This window comes from Chionomys nivalis, chromosome 2 (genome assembly GCF_950005125.1).
Source record: "Chionomys nivalis chromosome 2, mChiNiv1.1, whole genome shotgun sequence".
Taxonomy (NCBI): domain Eukaryota; kingdom Metazoa; phylum Chordata; class Mammalia; order Rodentia; family Cricetidae; genus Chionomys; species Chionomys nivalis.
The window spans coordinates 124,693,830-124,713,333 of NC_080087.1; the positions used below are offsets into that span (position 1 = coordinate 124,693,830).

A 19,504-nucleotide genomic window follows, 5' to 3' on the forward strand; every position below is an offset into this window, starting at 1 on the left:
CTACTGAAGGCCAACTTCCCTTTAGAAAAACTAAGAAATGAGGATGCTTTGTGAACTTTGTTGCAGCCTAGGATCAAGGTTTTGAAACGAAATTGGGAAATGATAAAAGTGCAACACAGAAATAATCCTAAAGCAAAGATACAAAGCTCCCAACTTTAGTGAGGTATTATTTGCCTAATTTTGAGGAGAGAGATTCCCTAGATAGTTGTGAACCGCCATGTGGGTGTTGGAAATAGAACCGGGGTCCTCTGGAAGAGCAGCCATGGCTAGAGCTATCTCTACAGTTCCCCACTCCAAATGTAGTCTCTAAGTTGGAGATAATTTTGATTGTGGAAGAACACTGTGGCAAGGCAGGCTTATCTTTACTAAGAAAATGTCTCCATCTCCAAAATTAAAAACAAAACACAACTTTCAAGTAAAAGAGTGAAGTCCTAAGAATTCCTATAAACTTTAGTCAAATATTATTGTGTTTTTGCTTGCAGGCCGCTAGAGATATTTCTATGGAACCAAAATAGAAAACTTTTTTCCTGAAATGTGAAGTGGGTTCCCTGCAAAACTCCCGTAGGTATATTTTTCTGAAGTATTTTGAGTACAGTAAACACACCAAACTATCATATTTTTTGTGACAAAATACTTTTCTAACCACTTATTTCCTTCCTCCGAAATCTACATATTTGCAGAAAGCCTTTCCTACAGGTTTATCTTGCAAGCATCCTGATTCCCAGGCATCCCCCCACACCCTCACCCCCGGAGGGAACGCTTCCCAGAAGCCCACTGTTTACAAGGAGCCCTTTTATATCTGAAAGAGAAAACTGTTTTGTCAAGGGGTGATGAGAAATTCCAAAGACACTAACCCAGACGGGGTTCTAAATTTGGGGCAATCTATGGCACTCCTTTAACTCCTAGTGTTGGTCAGAAAGATTCTCAAGAGTTATTTTACACCACTTATAAGAAGCTGGTATTCACTGTGGTTTTTTTGTTTTTAGTTCTCTACATCAACAAAAATAAATGTTAGTTTTGTGTCTTTAATGTGTTGAGGATTTTATACAGCACACAGTTCAAGTTATCCTCACAGCAGTTACCGAAGGCAGAACTTTGGCGAAAACAAGAACCTGGTAGAAATAACATATTTTGCTGGTAGCTTTAATATGTTCTCAAAGCAAACGAGACCTCGTGCCTAACGAGGAGAAAGGCAAGTTTGGGGTGAGGATCTGTTGCTTTGAAAACTGCGGGCTTCTCGTTTTGAAGCCCTTCAAACGCTACTGTGCTTGTGTGTATCTGGGGGGAAAAAGGGACTAATGTGCAGAGGCACGTCTCCGATCCCCTTTCCACTTTATGAGTGTAGAAAGTCCAGAGGATTGTTAATGGAACTTTATACATTCTTAGAGCAGATGACAATTGAAATATTTAAAAAAAAAATCTGGCTGCGGAGGAGGGGTGGATATCGGAATTCTTCCATGACTGTGAAATCTACAAAAAAGAAAATGACCAAAGATATTCCGGGGAAGGCCGGAGGAAGGCAAAACCTAAAAGACTTTCTAACCCCCCCCCCCCCCCGCCCCTTCGGTCCCAGCTCTCTTACGGAAACCACCTAGGTCTCTGCTTTGGTTGCAAATGTCCCAGGGAACATGACATGGACCGGAAGATTTTTCAACTGTTTCCTTCTCCAACTGCTCACTTTCCTTCTAAGGGAAACCGGCACTCCACTCCCAGGAGAGGGAAACTTTGCTTCGGGATTTAGAGAAGAAACTGTTGCTTCATTTTTTACCGAGAAACTTCGTCCTGTGAGTTTGCCCGCAATCAGTAGAGCTCCACGGAGAGCCCCCGGGGCTGTAGAAGCTACAGGCAAGGGTCACCTTTGCCACGCTTCACCCTCTCCCAGCCGGTTCCGCCGCAAAACCAGGTAGGTATGGCGTGCAGGAGTCTGAGCCCCACAGGGTAGAGCAAAGAAAAAGAGGGCCCTAGGCGGCGCACAGGAGGCCCAGCAAAAGCACCCATAAGGAGCCACCTCACCCTGGGGCTGCAAAAGTGAAGTCTGGATTCCTACAGCGACAAGGTGGTGGCCACTTTGACTTTTTCGCAGGCCGCAAAAATACACTCCAGTAAGCACAGACTTTTCTCAGAGGTGACGCAATGTTCTCAAACACCACCACAGCCACCAATTTAAAAAAAAATAGTAAAAAGAGGGGGTAAGCCTTGCCACCCCAGGCTTCATACAGATCCAGCTCCTCCCTCCCCTTTCTCCTAGTCTACCTCACTTAACAGTCGTTTCCCATCCCTACCCCCAATCCTCCTCCAAAAAGTTTGACAACCGCAAAGGAAACCAAAAGGGGAAAAAAAAAAGTTCTCTAGCCCCAGACCTGGCGGGAGATCAGCATCTCTTTTGTTCGGGGCGAACCCACCGTCCCTCGTGACGTCACTCGGACTCCGGGCCAATCGGAGCGCGGTCGGCGGCGGCTGCGGCGGCAGGAAGGGTGGGGGGGAGTCGGGCCGGTCCCTCCTCCCGAGCCCGCAGGGCCTCGTGGGGGGCGGGAGGGGACTGTCCCATATAAGCCCCGGCTCTTGGGGCTCAGCCGCCCGCACCCGCTGAGCTGCACTAGGGGAAGAGAGGAATCCCCGGGCGTGAGCGGGACCTGCGGCCACAACTTCTGGTCCTCTCCCACCCTCTTTCCATCATCTGTTTCCCATCTTCTTACAGGCGTCCGCACCTCAGGACTTTGCCCCGCAGGCTGCGAAAGGAACCACACTTCGGGGGCCACTTGGATCCTGGGGAGGGCGGCTCTCCTCCCATCCACTCAAGATGCTCAGGGGTCCGGGACCCGGGCGGCTGCTGCTGCTGGCCGTCCTGTGTCTGGGGACAACGGTGCGCTGCACCGAAGCCGGGAAGAGCAGGAGGCAGGCTCAGCAAATCGTGCAGCCTCAGTCCCCGGTGGCTGTCAGTCAAAGCAAGCGTGAGTACCGACAGACTGGCCGAAACCGGCGGGGCTGCAGGGATGGGTCAGTCCTCAGCGCCCGCTGAAGTTGAAGCTAAAGTTTTGCGCGCGTGCGTGGCTGGGCGAGCGTGTGCGCTTTCTTGAGAGAAGCCAGCTGTGGACACAAAAGGCTTAGGTTTGAACTGGCTGGTTGGGGGTGGAGGGCTCTAGAGAAGATTCTGCAGTTGAGGCGAGGACCGGATGGTGTGCAACCTCCCCCCGCCCCCCCGTAGCGCGCTAACAAATTCTACACCTTCAGATTGCCCTTCCAGGAGTCAAAACTTGTGGTGAAAGAGAAAAGTGACACGAGTCTATACATTTTACATATGAGATTAGTGTGGTCACCCTGGTCCTTATTTTCTGTATTACTGAATAGTTGGTTAAATATTATCCAAGTGGGAATGAGGAAAGAATATCCAAATCGGTAGTTTCTGATCAGCGTGAAAGAGCTGTCGTCGGCCAGTGCTGCTTTTGGGGGTACCTCGGGATTCTTCACCAAGAGCAAGGACTGGAATGTCCCTTAGAGTTTTTCCGAGGCACACCCTTGCTTTACTTTGGGCTAGAGGAAATCTTAAAAGTTCTCCTTATTTATTTATTGATTGATTGATTGATTTTATTGATTTATTTGAGTTGGTCTCACATTGTATCCTAAGCTAGCCTGATACTCTCCTGTGTAGCCCAGGCTTGTGTTCAGTTCTCCTGCCTCAGTTTCCACAGAGCTAGGGGTTCATAGTCAGCAGCACGCACAACTTAAAGTTTTCTTTCTTGTCCTGTTATATTATTATTATTTTGCTAAGAGTGCTGATGGTTCTCAGATGTTTTAAAAGTAATTTCTATTATTTGCCTATCAGAGCGTTTCCACTCTGCTGATGTTGTTCCCTTGACCAGATGGACATGACATCATTGTATAACTTTCAGCCAAGTTAAAGGATAAGAAAAAAAACCACCTAAATATCCACCTACATAAATAACGCTTAAGTCTTTGGAGAGCTAGCTTCCACATCTGTATTTTAGTGGGATGTTGCTTTTAAGAGACTTTGTGTTCTTTCAGGCTCACCCATTCTCTTGGGAAAATTCAATAATTTTGATAGGGGAAAAAGAGGAGGGATGAAACTGTAAGAAAAAAAAAAGCTTCATTTTGTTAACCTTTCCCTTCCTTCAATTTTTCACAGCTGGCTGTTTTGACAATGGGAAACACTACCAGATAAACCAGCAGTGGGAACGCACCTACCTGGGCAACGCCTTGGTTTGTACCTGCTATGGAGGAAGCCGGGGTTTTAACTGCGAGAGTAAACCGGAAGGTAAGTGAAAGGTGGTAGTCTGGCAGAAATGATGCTCACTTATTAAAGTTAGCTTTCAATAAAAACACCCCCGACCCCAGAGAATTGCCAGCAGTTCCCTCTTAGTAAAACCACTGATACTGGCTTTTCACATGCTCGCTCCCCTTACCTCGGAAACAAATGTATTCCAAACTAGTCTCCAAAGCCTTCCTTTTATTCTCCCAAGGAGTTTGATTAGAAAAATGAAAGGCTTTTGCCCTTCTTCCTTCAGAAAGAAAACTTATAAAAGCTTAATTTATTAGAAAGTTATCTCAGATCTTTGGCGCTCAGATTATGGGCCAAAAATTACTTTGAAGCACTTGTGTGTAAAGTAATTTGCTCAATGCAGTTCAGTGAGAAACCACCACTCGTGAGCCTTTGAAGCCCCTTGATGTGTTTCTTGTGAATCACCTCAGTTCCTTCAGAGAAGCTGCTTGGCTCCAGGGGAAACATTTCAGTCAGGCTGACAAAGGCCAGCGCCTGCTGAGAGGGAGGCAACCTTCAAACTCTTTGCCTCCCACGTGGCCCGTGAATTGATTTCCCCAGTTTGAGGTTGGAATTTGAAATCTGTCCTTTGCAGCTCAGCTGGTCCTAGGGCGTGGCCTCTTCCTGAGAATTCTTTACATTGTAAATAGAGGACAAATTGCAGAGCTTGCCAAGAGCTATGGTTTCATTAAAGCGGGACTTGACATTCTTAAGTCTCCTTTCAGTTGCACGTAGCCGTGCTGCTTGTAAATCGGAAGAGGGGTGTCTTCCTTCAGATGGATGGGAGAGGATAGAGGAGCTTGTGTGTGTGTGTGAGGCTCACATGGGCTTCTTCTTCTTCTCCACAGCTGAAGAGACTTGCTTTGACAAATACACCGGGAACACCTACAAAGTGGGTGACACTTACGAGCGCCCTAAAGATTCCATGATCTGGGACTGCACCTGCATCGGGGCTGGGCGAGGGAGAATCAGCTGTACCATCGCAAGTAAGAAAGGCGTTCTGTAACGTGCTGGAGGTCCCATCCACGTGCATGTCTCCCTCCTGTCCCTGCGGTTTTCTCTTGCCCAGGAGTGAATATTTCTTACTTTGGGATTTACCCCCATGTCCATATCCATGTGGCTGCCCACCTAGTTCTTGCACCTAAGTAGAGGAAGATGGATCTAAGGAGAGGTGTAATCTCTCTCTCTCCTCACTCTCTCTCTCTCTGTACGTGTGGTGTGTGTGTGTGTGTGTGTGTGTGTGTGTGTGTGTGTGTGTATACTGTGGAACCAGGTAGCACTCTTGGTTCCTTTCAATAATGTATACCCAAAGGACCTTCTTATTTTAAATAACCTTGGATCTTCGAGCCAGATTGATCATGTGACCATCCACAGTGTTTTTTGCTTTTGTTTTTTGCCATGAGTCTGGTTCTTTATAATGAATAGGTTAGACTTAGGGAGCTGATCTTTCTGTTCTCAAATACAACACAGATGGTGAGCACAATGTATTTCCAAGGAACTTTGGGTGCTGGGCTTCATGAACTCTGTAGCTAAGGTAATCTTTCCAATATGACTCACAGGGTTGCCAGTACTTTCTATTAATAAGGCAATTTTTTTAAAGCTAGCTTTTAAATGTAAGTAAGTCTTCTGTTCCAAAAGAACCAATCAGTCCATTCTGACTACTCCAATATTTCCAACACTTAATGTTAGGGTTTTTCCAAGTTTCTTGGCAAAACCCAAGAGTCAGTAGTACACAGTGTTTATAATTCTGCAGACAATTCGGCCATTGGACTTAACAGCCTAAGAAAGTGTCAGGGTCTCCACACTCATGGGTGTGCATGCTTACTTTCCAGCGGACTGATATTTACACCCTAGAGTAAAATGCAGTCTGTCCCTACTCCAGGCAATTGGAATGCTCAGCCCATTGCCATTCAGATTTCTCTGTGACTTCTTTAACAATTGACCCAATGTGAACAGCTATGCTGTTAGCTTTTCTCCTGCTTCTGGCAGGAAAGCTGTTCTCAGGTTTAGGGGTCTCATTTGGGCCCACATAAGTACCTCTCTCAGAGGGAACACAAGACCACCCCCTCCGTTGATTCTCTCCTAACGTTTGCCTTTTCTCTGTAACAGACCGCTGCCATGAAGGGGGCCAGTCCTACAAGATCGGTGACAAGTGGAGGAGGCCGCATGAGACTGGCGGTTACATGTTAGAGTGTCTGTGTCTGGGGAATGGAAAAGGAGAATGGACCTGTAAACCCATAGGCAAGTGGCCTGTTGGGGAGGTTGTGGGGGAAAGAGGGGTGCAGAGACGTCATGTGTGGAACCCAAACTACTGGGCAGGTTATCTGAACAGCAATGGGAAGATTAGTGAAATGTTCAGTGACTCCCAGTCTTAACGAATTCAGATCCTGAAGTATAAACCGTAGAGAAATCTTGATTTTGTTTCAAAAGCCTGAGAGAGTTCAAATATTGAGGAAGAAGTGATTTTTTTTTTGTTTATATCTGATCCTGTCACCTTGGTGACGACTTGTTATTTAAAGGGGGAAAAGTGACGCTTTTGACACACTTCTTGTTGGAATGCGGTGGCTGAAGCACAGAATGGCGTGTGGCTCTGGTCACACCTTGCTGATTTCTTTACAAACAAACCTTTTCTTTCAGTCTCGGCCTCACTTGTACTCTGTGACTCCAGAAGTTTTTTCCGTTTCCTAGTTCTTCAAATCATGGTTGTTGTTTTACACATTTTTTTTTGTCATTGATTTTTATAGAGGCCTAAAATTTAAATCACTTTCTTCCTTAAGTCATTTGCAATTCAGATTGGGATATGGCTTAGGGGCACAGTTTAGTGGCACAGTACTTGCTGAAGCAACTGAAAGGTCCTGGGTTCAATCCCCAGTACCACATAAATAAATTAAAGATTAAAAAAGAAATTATGATTTTTGCAAAGAACCATCTCCCACGGGGTACATATATTGATTCTTTTCATTTGAAATGCTAGTGAGAAGCTTGGGAACCAGCAGAAAACGCAGTCTGTGTACTCATTAGAACAGAATTTGCCTGCCAACTGGCCCAGGGCTTTCTTTTGCTTTGGCTACTTGCTATGTGCTTAGCTGCAGGGCGTGCCTTCTTTTCCCTGAATAGAGTGCTACTTAAAAAAAAAAATGTGGCTGGATTTTTGCTTACCCGCTACACTTTAAATTACAGGGAGACACTATAATCTTAAATAGCTTTCTCTCTCTCTCTCTTTCTTCTTTCAATTTCTTCTACAGCTGAGAAATGTTTTGATGATGCTGCTGGGACTTCCTACGTCGTGGGTGAGACCTGGGAAAAGCCCTACCAAGGCTGGATGATGGTGGACTGTACTTGTCTGGGCGAAGGCAATGGGCGCATCACCTGTTCCTCCAGAAGTAGGTTTTAGCTCTTTTCTGTTGAAAATGCTGTCTGCTGTTGGCTTCTGAATTCCTAGAGAGAGTTGTAATGCTGCCTCACTTGGAAGAGACCCAACACATCAACACGCTTTGGCAACTTTAAGATGTGCAGAAAAATTGTAAAACCAACACATTCTGCTTCTTCAGAGAACACTAAATAAGTAGAGAAAGAAATTCTCAATTCAATACTGTCATAGGCAGTCAGCTAGTAAAAAGAACTTTAGTGTTTATTCAAATACTGAATGGGTCATCTTAGACCTGGAGATTGTCACTGAGATATTTTCCTAGTACTATGGACAATTAAATCCCTAAAGTAGCATACAAATAAATCCCTTGACATGGGGAGCTATTGACATGGAAATAAGAGGCTCTAGAAGTTCAGATTTTTTTTCTGTGTTTGAAGTTTAAGTAAGGTTTATTTACAAAACAAAAAACTTGTGAGAAGTAGTCAGTATTCTCTTTCTAAGAGGAAAGTGGAACCAATTTTTGTGTGTTCATTTATTAAGCTAACCGACTGTTTAAATTATAACCCATCTTTACTCTTGAACTGCAATATGGCTATGAAGGGTCTGGCCTCTTTGTGAATTAGGTATTGATGTAAATACCGAGTCAGGAAAAAAAATCACCTATTGATAAAGGCAAACACATATACACACACAAGAACAAAGGTCAAAGGAAGGCCTTTGCAGGTGGGTGCTTTTGTCGAGACCACAGCTCACAATGTTGCCACACCTGGACCTTCTCAGTATCTTTGTTGACACTCCTAATCTTGTGCTTTGTAAGTAACTAGATATATACAAACCTTCCTCATCTCTGAAGGCCAGGATATTGTCCAATTCCTAATTCCCTCCCTATACCGATACCTATATTTCATTGAACAAACGATTTTTCTTTAAGAAACTTCTTAGCTTGCTATCAGAAGAGTTTTAAGGGTTAGGTAAGAGTTTGCATTGGATTTCTTTCTAAATTTGTTTGTTTTGTATGTGGAGGTGGGAAGCACCCATGCCCCAGTGTGCATGTGGAGGTCAAAGGTCAGTTTGGAAGAGTTGATTCTCTCCACCAAGCAAGGTCCAGTGAGCGAGCTCAGGTTATCAGGTTTGGTGACAAGTGCCCTTACTCAATGAGCCCTCTCTGAGGCCCCCAGTTACTTGTCTAATTGTCTTAAGCTAAAATCTTGCTACAAAGGTCTTGGAAGATTGAAGATCATCACATTTTTAAATGCTAAAGAGCTAATGAACCCATAAGTTTGGGGGAAATATTTGATCATTTTCCATGATCTATTTTTGTTTAGCGAATTTGACCTTGGGTAGTATTTTTGAAATTTTAAGTATTAACTATTTTAAGCTAAATAAATAAAACACATTCAAGATATTTTGATTTTATTTTACATTCATTTTAAAACAATGCTTCAGCAAATTCCAACGCTGTTGTTAGTTTAAAATTCTACAGATAGAACTTTGAACACAGAAGCAGCAATTAAGACTTCAATACAATCTTAGAAAGGACAATAAGGATGCCTGAGGCCAGCTTTTCTCACAGCAATAATAAGAGACAGTATCCAGAGCAGATCTTTTAGCCACAGGATAAAGGGCCATTTTGGTGGTGCTTTTATTATTGTTATTATTATTGTGAGACAAATTTTTATGAAGCTCTGTCTGGGCTAGAACTTATTATGTTGCTAAGAAAGACCTTGAACTCCTAATCCTTCTGCCTCTACCTGCCAGGTGCTGGGGCTGGAGGCAGTGGTCATTTTGTTTGTGACCTGTAAAGCAGGTATTTTAGAGCAGGACAGGAAAAGAATCTTCCAGCTGAAGAAACTGTTGTTCCACAGAAAGTGGAGGAAGGGAAGCTTTAATCAAGTCATGGTTTCCCAGGGATGGCTGGACAACGCCCTTTCAAAACTGTCTGCCTCCCTACTGCTTCTGTGGTTGTGAGGAGAGTTGGAAGGAGGGCCATATGCAATTGTTACCAGGAGAGAACAGTAGAATGCCAGAGAATGAATTGGTCCAAGAAGCAATATAAAAAGTTTTCAAAAAAAAATTTTTTTTTTAAATCAGTGAAAGATACCAAAGAAGATTTTTTCCCCTGTTTTTTTTTGTTTGTTTGTTTATTTTTAGAAAATTGGAGAGGTGGGACTGTACTGTAACTAACAGTATCTGAATTTCCATATCTGTAGCACCAGCACTGGGTAAGGGCTTGGCATAACCAACTGCCACTTATAAGCATTCAAGCACAACGTTCCTGATTTTGTTTGAATGACTGCTTGCTTGTCAGTGACACCTGAATTCCTTATTCAATGCTTCTTTTCCGAAACAGACAGGTGCAATGATCAGGACACCCGGACATCCTATAGAATTGGAGACACTTGGAGCAAGAAGGATAACCGAGGCAACCTGCTCCAGTGCGTCTGCACAGGCAATGGCAGAGGGGAATGGAAGTGTGAGCGACACGCTCTTCAGAGCACTTCAGCTGGTGAGGCGCTGCGACTGGGGAATAGCTTGACATGCCGTTTGAAGATGATTTATAGGGTTTCAGCTAAGAAGCTGAGATCGTTTACATAATTTTATTTAAAAATAGTCATGTGGTGTTTTGAACAAAGTTTTGAATGGCATGAAAATAGGTCTTGGATGTTGAGAAATGGATTTAACACTGTAAGTAGAACAGGGGTTTGAAAACCTGGCGAGACTCAAGTAATAGCTTCATCAGTAGAATTCTTTATGCATAAAAGCAGAGTTCAGCGCCCAGAATCAACACACACATCCAGGCGTAACTGTGTCATCTCTGCACCAAGTGGCTGGAGGCAGGAGGGTGGGGTCACTGGTATGCCAGCATACCCTGCTTGGCGGGGATTCCAAGTTCATGAGAGATGCTGTCCTAGAGAACATGATTGGTTCTGGGCTCGATGCCTGACTTCCACATGCACATGCTCTCACACACATGTGCATGTACACATGCACATTTATCCTCACTCAGATGCGCGAGTAATAGTGAATGAGTGTGTTACATGCACTTAGAATCCTCAGCGCCCTGAGTCCAATTCCCAGCGTGCGAACAAACAATAGTTACTGTATACAATTTAAAAGAACAACTGAAGAGGTAAAGGTATTTGCATCACAGGTGGTTTATAAGAGTCTGAAGAGCTGGGCGGTGGTGGCGCACGCCTTTAATCCCAGCACTCGGGAGTTCGAGGCCAGCCTGGTCTACAAGAGCTAGTTCCAGGACAGGAACCAAAAGCTACGGAGAAACCCTGTCTCGAAAAATCAAAAAAAAAAAAAAAAAAAAAAAAAAAGAGTCTGAAGAAGGGTTGAGAGTGTTCATGTAGAGTGTTTGTTGACCATGTATGAAGCCTAGAGAGATGGCTCAGAGGTTAAGAGTAATGATTGCTCTTCCAGAGGTCCTGAGTTCAATTCCCAGCAACCACATGGTGGCTCATAGCCATTTATAATGAGACTTGATGAAATGAGGGGTCGTACCTATGATCCCAGGGGTCAGGAAGTGGAGGTAGGAGGATCAGAAGTTCAAGGTCATCCTTGGCTACTTAGTGAGTTCTAGTCAAGCCTGTTCAATAGAACACACACGGTCTAGTCTCTCTCCCACACACACATCTGAAGAGAGCAGTACAGCCTTCGAAGGGTCCCTTCCCTCTTTTGCTTTGTCTTCTCATCTAGTTTGTAGCTATGTGATATCCTAGCCTTGTTACTTAGCCTCTTAGCAATCAATCATTTAGCTAATAGTAACTACTTTTTTTCCTTTCAATGAGTTTATCTTGACCCAGTTAATTCACGTGAAAGCAAACAAGGTTAGATCTGATGATCTCTACATTATCCAATTATCATCAATAAAATAGCTTGGCGAAAGAGGAGTTACAAATGTCAGTCTACTGCACTACATTAAGAATTAACTGGGAGTTGACTGGGATAAATAATGCACGGTAACTATTCTGATGACATTGCTAATATGATGCTGAGATATTTCTTTATTAAAAGGTTCGAGAAACAATGTTAAACAAAACAACCTATTCTACAAAGGCCTTGGCACTCTTCTGTATGAGGGGGCTCTGACACCATTGACATCTTCTGTCTGCGGTGTCTTTGGGCCCTAGTGCTCAGCCCTGCTGGGAAGATGCTCGATTCACCCCGCTAGCCCTTCATTCTCCTGCCAGCCCTGCTGCTCATGTGGGCTCTGGCCTTCAGAGGACAGATTTCTAAAAGTTGAAGAGAGCACATTCTGCTGTGTTACTATCCGAGAAAACTTGTGAGGATCCACTGGTTTTAGGAAAACACACACCCCCCCTAAGTAATTCTGCTGAGTAACAACATCAGGAAGAGGGCCTAATGGGAAATCTGTGGCTATCCAGGATACCCTCCTGTGAGCACAGCTTCACAAAGGCCAGGAAGTCATTGAATTGGCAGTCATGGGAAGAGGAAGGCTCCCACACTGCGTGTATGAGAGCTATCTGTGAGGAAGGAAGGAGGAGGCAGGCCATTTCAGGTGAAGGGGAGGGCAGTGCATGGCACCCAGGAATAATGACAGCCAGGCAGGAGGGGAGCTATGGAGGAGTGTGAAGTTCACAGACAAGAGGCCTCCCTTGCTTGAGGGTTTGTTGAGGATGACCTGTGCTGTGTGGCAGAACAATGTCTGTCACTTAGATATGTTATTCTGGTGACCCAGGAGAGCTTATCTGGAGGGGTCTTCTGGATCGCTTCTTGGATCGAAAGCAAATCTAAAACACAGGATGGGACATTTCATTCAAGTTCCAGGTCAGGCCAAGACTCTGGACTCATTGATTTCTCTCTTCGAGTTTTATAATGCTCCATCCTCATGCTCTTAGGATCTGGCTCCCTCACAGATGTCCGAACAGCGATTTACCAGCCTCAGACTCCGCTGCAGCCCGCTCCATACGGCCACTGTGTCACGGACAGCGGTGTGATCTACTCGGTGGGAATGCAGTGGCTGAAGTCACAGGGAAACAAGCAGATGCTGTGCACTTGCCTGGGCAATGGAGTCAGCTGCCAGGAGACAGGTAGGCACCATCTCTAGACAATATCACCAGTGAGCCTACGTTTAGTTTCTGCGGTGTCTTTGTTTGCAAAAAATGTAAAACAATGAAGCCAGAATAGTTTATATTCTTACCCTCCTGTGACAGAGATCGCAGTGGTTGACATTTTCTTCTAGTCTTTTTATATTATGTATTTTCTTCCTGTCATGAGGATCAAGCTGCTTTGTGTTTTCTGTATTTGCCAAAGGGATGCTTATAAGAGCACTGGTTTTCTGAATACCTAATAATCTGTTCTTTGAGTTTTAAATTTGGAATTATAGATGTCTTTCAACAACTCACAGCCTCTCTGGGTTACAAACATGTCTATTTTTATTTTTTTCCCCTGGAATAGCCTTGTATACTATTTATTCTAACAGAATATAACTATAAATCTCTCACCATCATCTTTGGACCATAATTAATAAAGCTTTACAAGTAGAGAAACTGAGTCATGGCAACAGATGTGGCTCCCAGGGACATTAACAGAGGAACTCTGGCCCATGGTTCTATCCTAAATCATAATACATTTTGATTGCCCATTCACCAGATGACTCTCACTTTGTTCCTTATGGCACAAGCTCAGCTTCCATTTAAATTAGAAATTTGCCGCCAGTGGGGTGGGGTGGGAAACAACTGTACTGACTGAGACTCTTGCTTGTACTTATAGCTGTGACGCAGACTTATGGTGGCAATTCCAACGGGGAGCCCTGTGTCCTCCCATTCACCTACAATGGTCGGACCTTCTACTCCTGCACCGCAGAAGGACGGCAGGATGGGCATCTCTGGTGCAGCACAACCTCAAACTATGAGCAAGACCAGAAGTATTCTTTCTGTACTGACCATGCTGGTGAGTGGCCTGGGAGAGCCAGAGCAGTGAGCAAAGCCCTCCTGCTTGCCAGAGTTCAATCATTAATTGTGAGGTTGCACAAGAAACACCGCTTTGATCTGTTTGGACCCCGAGACACAGCTAATTCCGCAGCAGAGGCTCTTTTCCATGTCCCTTAGCAGCACCGGGGAAATGACACCGAGGGGAAGGGCCCTGTGGCTTGATTATTTTGACACATAGAGATTATGATGTGATTAAAGACACTCAAGTATTGAAATCAGTGGATGATCCCCCTGAGCTGATGAACACACAGGATAAATGTCAAGGGTGCCTCTGCTTATCTTCTGTTTAGAGCTATATTTTACACGAAGCTATCATTTAATCTTTTTTCCTCCTTGGCTGGGAAAACGAGAGAACATGAGATTTAAATCTATTTTGAAAGTGAAGATGAAAATCCACTAAGAAGCTTAGGACTATATTACCAGATAGCTTTTATTCTGTGATAGGCCCTCTGGGAATTAGCAGCTGGAACCTGGCTCTGTCTAAGCCTTTGGTTGTCTATGCTCGTTGTACACACCAAAGTTCAGGTGTAATCTTCCTGTTTGTGTGTTGTCCTGGGCAGTTTTGGTTCAGACTCGAGGCGGAAATTCCAACGGTGCCTTGTGCCACTTCCCCTTCCTGTACAACAACCGTAACTACACCGACTGTACTTCTGAGGGCAGGAGGGACAACATGAAATGGTGCGGAACAACCCAGAACTATGACGTGGACCAGAAGTTTGGGTTCTGCCCCATGGCTGGTAAGATGAGGCCCTGTGAGTGATGCCTGTGGTCCATTAGCAGCCTGTGGGGAAGTATGATACACATATATGTATTATATCTTACGTTTGCAATTTGAGAAACCATCAATAGCACTGGTTATCGATATGCTTTTAAGATCCCATTGATATGACTGAATGTCAAAAACTAGAACACAATGCCAAGTACTTTTAAAACTTTATGTCTTCAAATGTAAATTCACAAGTATGTATGCATCTTTAAAACTATCTGACTCGTTGTCACAGACTCATAGTTATTGACACATGGCCAGTTTGACACCACAGTTATAAAGAACAAAAGTGATCAGAAGAAGTCAGATTGTTTCCTGACAAATAGAGAACTGTCCCTGGTTTACCTAAATAATGAAGGAGGAATCGGGTATTGTTTATTTTGTTTTTAAGTTTTGGGAGACCTGTAGAAGACATTTTATATTCCAGTTGTAGAACCAGGAACTTGAGTGTCATGTGTGGGAAGAGGCAAGGAAAAGACAGTACTTTTCCTTTTTCTCATTTCAGCCAAAGGTGGCACTGGGTTTAAGAGGGAAAGTCCCTTTTCCGTGGGATTTTATTTATGCTCAGTTTTCCTTTGAGCTAGAGTGAGCGAAACAGGTGAAGTCACAAGGCTGTAGTTAAATCCAGCCCTAGATAATGAGAATCGACTGAAAGAATGCACAAGATTTTCCTAGTCTGATTCTCCAGCTCTCCTGGTGTTTCTCTCCAGTCCCCTCTGGGCTAGTTGTTTCCTGGAGGGTTCCAAACTCCACCTTCACCCAGCGGTGTGCATGCTCATCTTCTTCCCAAACGAGAGGTCTTAGACTCATCAAACAAGACCAGTAACTTCCTATGCCTGCCCATTTCTCTCACTTGATCATTTAGCAAGTATTTCTTGATCCTTTTCCAAACAGCCCATGAGGAGATCTGCACAACCAACGAAGGGGTCATGTATCGCATTGGGGATCAGTGGGATAAGCAGCATGATTTGGGCCACATGATGAGGTGCACGTGTGTTGGTAACGGTCGCGGAGAATGGGCCTGCATCCCTTACTCCCAGCTCCGAGGTACGCTGGTGTGTTGGTGAGTGGGGGTAGAGAGGGACTGGGTGAAAATCCTTACCTGCCAAAAGAAGAGAAGGAAGCACCCAGTGCCAGGTTTTTCCTCCGCTTACTGTGCTGGAGAAGTTTCTTGTTTCCAGCAGCCCGTTGACAAAAGCTGGCAGAGTCGGGTGGTTCTGGGGCTCTGGAAACAGTCCCAGAATGTAAGTTCTTAAGTTGAGCCAAAAGGGGGCTTCCTAAGGAGAGCACCAATATTCGATCCTTTTAGCTCCAGATTATCCCTGTGTTTCTGTCTAGGGCAGATAAGATCTTTTTTTCTTTTTCTTTTTCTTTTTCTTTTTTTTTTCTTTTTGGTTTTTCAAAACAGGGTTTCTCTGTGTAGCCCTGGCTGTCCTGGAACTCACTCTGTAGACCAGGTTGGCCTCAAACTCACAGAGATCCGCCTGCCTCTGCCTCCCGAGTGCTGGGATTAAAGGCCTGTGCCCCTAACCTTCTGGCAGCCTATACGCCAATCTTATGGAGGCATTGTCTCAATTGAGATTCTCTCATCCCAGATATGTCTAGGTTTGCGCCAAGTTGGCAGAACCACCCAGCACACATTCCTCTTCATTCCAGAAACCAGACCACACTATAGTATATGCTGTACAAACTTCTCTACTTATCTAATTGTAACAATCAGAATTTAAATAAAATCATCAACTAACAGGAATGCTAGAGGAACTAGGACATTTATTTGTTGAAACACTAGTTTATTCACAGGAAGCTATAGTTTACCGTGTCTTTTAGTTTAGGACTGTAATGCTTGACAATTATAAGTCAGACAGAATAAGAGGGAAGTAAAAATTATGTTATTAAGCTTTAAAAAATCTTGTTCTATTCCAGTAGAAAAGATATTTTAGCAGCTGTTAAATCCAGCAGTAGAGGGGGGCTGGAGAGATGGCTCAGAGAGTAAGAGCACTAGCTGCTCTTTCTGAGGTCCCGAGTTCGATTCCCAGCAACCACATGGTGGCTCACAACCATCTGTAATTTAATGAGACCTGGTGCCTTCCTTGCCAGCAGTACATTGTATGCTTAATAAATAAATCTTTTTTTAAAAAAAAAAAATAGAACACAAAAAAATTCCAGCAGGAAAACCTAATGCTATGAAAAAGTACAATTTCTCCTATTTCATTAGTTAAAGTTCATCACTGTCCATCCACCTGTCCCCTGAGCAGATCAGTGCGTTGTGGATGACATCACCTACAACGTGAACGACACATTCCACAAGCGCCACGAGGAAGGACACATGCTGAACTGTACGTGCTTCGGTCAGGGCCGGGGCCGATGGAAGTGTGATCCCATTGGTAAGTGGCCGCCTGTGATTGGAGCATGGTTAGCCAGTTGTGGATAAGGACGGCTCTTTGATGTTGCCGCGTTGCCGCGTCGCGTTCACGCCACACCCGACGCAGTGGTCAGCAGAGAGCTTAGCCCAGCGTGTCTTCATCATGAGCCAGTGTACAATCTGTCCTGCCACTCATCTTTTTGCTGTTGTTGCTCAGTTTAGTGACAAGTGTCCTTTACTTCTGTTGAGTGGAGTTAGCTTTTTGGTTCTGAATCATGAAAAGGAACTTTCTTTTACTGACTGTGGAAACATGGGTAAAGGACTAAGCTGGTAAATACCTCCTCTCAAAACACTTCGTCCTTTGGCCCACCGTATAATAGGTAGGACTGTGCTAACGGCAAAGGTTCAACCTTAAAAATAGCCCTATTCCAAAAATCCAAAGTTTAAGATAATCAATTCAGATGTCAGGCTAAAGGAGGCAGGCTGCTTCCTGAGACAACAAATTGATCCCAGCAGTTTGTTTGGCCTGAGATTGCAAAGCTGAGAGATTCAAGAGGCTTGTGTATACACTGCTCATGTTTAAAATTTAGCTCATTAGTGCAGAACCAGCTCCTGAATTTTGAAGGAATATATAAAGCAAAATCATTGCAAAGTTCTTTCTTACTGTTCAAATGGCAAGTCAGTTACTTTGATATCTTAACTTTAAAATTTTAATTGATATTCAATTTTTAAAAATTGATATTCAGATTATGAGTATGTACCAAAATTTTAATCTTTACACTTTAAATTTAGCAATGTTTCTCTTTTAGGAAGCTAAATATCTTTCCTTCCCAATATGTACATTTTAGTTTTTATGACTAGTTTCTCTATAAGATAAATTATTTGAATAAAATATTATTTTAGAAACAGGGAAATGACTCCACACACATGTACTCAAATACATGCACACGTATCACACACATACACGCACCGCACACACCCGTACACGTACAACTATTATTTTAACTACATTTGTAAGGAGAATTACAAGTTTTAGTTATATTTTAAGAATATACTCTATCACACTGCAATGATGTGTTTGGGACTGTGTTAATGTTTTCCTTGCGTATGTTCTAGACCAGTGTCAAGATTCAGAGACCCGGACATTTTACCAGATCGGCGATTCCTGGGAGAAGTTTGTGCATGGTGTCAGATACCAGTGCTACTGCTACGGCCGTGGCATTGGGGAGTGGCATTGCCAACCTCTGCAGACCTACCCAGGTAAGCAGCTCTGAGACTGCCTGCTGACCCGTGGGCGGTCATGGTGGGACGCGTCAGTGTTGACTAACATTTGGAAGCCCAAAATTGGGGCCTTTCTCTATCCCATCCTTTTACATGTTACTGTTCAATATGTTTTTACTTATTTTCCCCTATTCACCCTTCATTGGGTAAAAAAGCACCAGAGCCTTTGAAAAGGTGCGTGCTGAAGTTTACACTGCAGTTAATTTTATCTCATCCCCCCCCCCCCCCGTGTGTGTGTGTAGTGACTTGCTCTGGAAGTAGAAAGGATTGTTTTCCTTCTGTGCCTCAGAAGTCCCATAGACAGAGGGGAGGAAGCACAGGATGAGGTATCAATGTGTTCCCTGCCATCTTTAACCCTTCTCTGTGGTACATTTCCTTTGTCTATGAGGTGGAATGTGGAACAAAGTATCTGGAGCCAAGAGTTGAGTAACTTGGTCAACTCCACCCACACAGTTCAAATACCCCAAAATATTTATTGCTGTTTTGTTGTTGTTTGTTTTCTTCTACAAAGACATCGTGCCTGGCTATAAGGTTTATTAATTTGTGGGAAAACTCTTAAAAATCATTGGATAACTCTAATATTACATTGAATTTATTTTATTAGCCGTTTCAGCAAAGTCTCCTAGATCTCCACTACTGATTTGTTTATTTTAATTTCTTATTATCCTCTGAGCATGTCGGAGGGAGGCAGTGTGCTGTGGCACACAGGTGAAGGTCAGAGACAACTTTGGGATGTTCTCTCTTCACCTTTCTTTATACGGATTCTGGGGTTAGTCTCAGGTCTCCAGGCTTGTGTACGGCAAGCGCCTTACACTGAGCTGTCTTGCTGGCCCTAATTTTATACGTGAAACTTGGCTTGTACTCAGAAACAAGAAGATTTGGGGTGAGATAACAGTCTGCATGTAATAGAAGTTACAATAATAAATTAGCTCTGTAAGAGTTAAGGCTAAAATGTTAGATTAAATTACCTGCCTAAGAGAGTCGCCATTCCAGAGGAATCTATGGGGGCCAAAGGCCATGTGAGCATGTGATCAGGCTTGACTGCTGGCTCTGACTGGGCTGTGACAGGCACACCAGTTAGCCTCGTTCTTTCTTCTCAGCTGTACAGTGGTAGACCAGCTTAATCACCTTTAAAATCTCTTCCTGTCCTTCACACTAACACTCAGGGATCCCGGGCCCACTCTACCTCTCATGCATTGCTTTTATGAGCAGGAAAGCTGTCCTCTGCCCAGTCCTTAGACATTGTTCGGGCGAGGGTAGGTGACTGCTTTGAGAGGTGGCCTGTCTCTTCACATGTATTTCTTGTTGGTTTAAGAGTCACTAAGCATTAAAATTTAACATTATTTCTCTGTGTTTAGCTTTTTGAGAGTCTCATTTAGCCCGCGGTTGCCTCAAATTTACTATGTAGCCGATCATAATCCTGAACTCCTGATGCTCCCGTCTCTACCTCCTACATGCTGGGGTCACATGTGTGCACTACTATATCTGG

At 43.9% G+C, this 19,504-nt stretch overlaps 1 protein-coding gene across 12 annotated transcripts in view; it reads left to right on the plus strand.

The window, feature by feature from the left end:
- The first annotated feature begins 2,537 nt into the window (after positions 1-2,537).
- The window catches only part of Fn1 (fibronectin 1), a 68,607-nt gene continuing 51,640 nt past the window's right edge, over positions 2,538-19,504 (plus strand). For 6 of the 12 annotated variants that reach the window (XM_057763309.1, XM_057763311.1, XM_057763316.1 and 3 more), the window contains exons 1-12: positions 2,539-2,951; positions 4,145-4,273; positions 5,125-5,262; positions 6,386-6,517; positions 7,522-7,659; positions 9,997-10,152; positions 12,512-12,703; positions 13,386-13,565; positions 14,167-14,343; positions 15,267-15,419; positions 16,628-16,756; positions 17,851-17,994. In XM_057763309.1, the coding sequence (XP_057619292.1) occupies positions 2,801-2,951; positions 4,145-4,273; positions 5,125-5,262; positions 6,386-6,517; positions 7,522-7,659; positions 9,997-10,152; positions 12,512-12,703; positions 13,386-13,565; positions 14,167-14,343; positions 15,267-15,419; positions 16,628-16,756; positions 17,851-17,994 (1,819 nt within the window). In that variant the 5' untranslated portion in view covers positions 2,539-2,800. Of the gene's footprint in view, positions 2,952-4,144; positions 4,274-5,124; positions 5,263-6,385; positions 6,518-7,521; positions 7,660-9,996; positions 10,153-12,511; positions 12,704-13,385; positions 13,566-14,166; positions 14,344-15,266; positions 15,420-16,627; positions 16,757-17,850; positions 17,995-19,504 lie in introns of all 12 variants that reach the window. The other 6 variants (XM_057763307.1, XM_057763308.1, XM_057763313.1 and 3 more) reach the window with 3 other exon arrangements.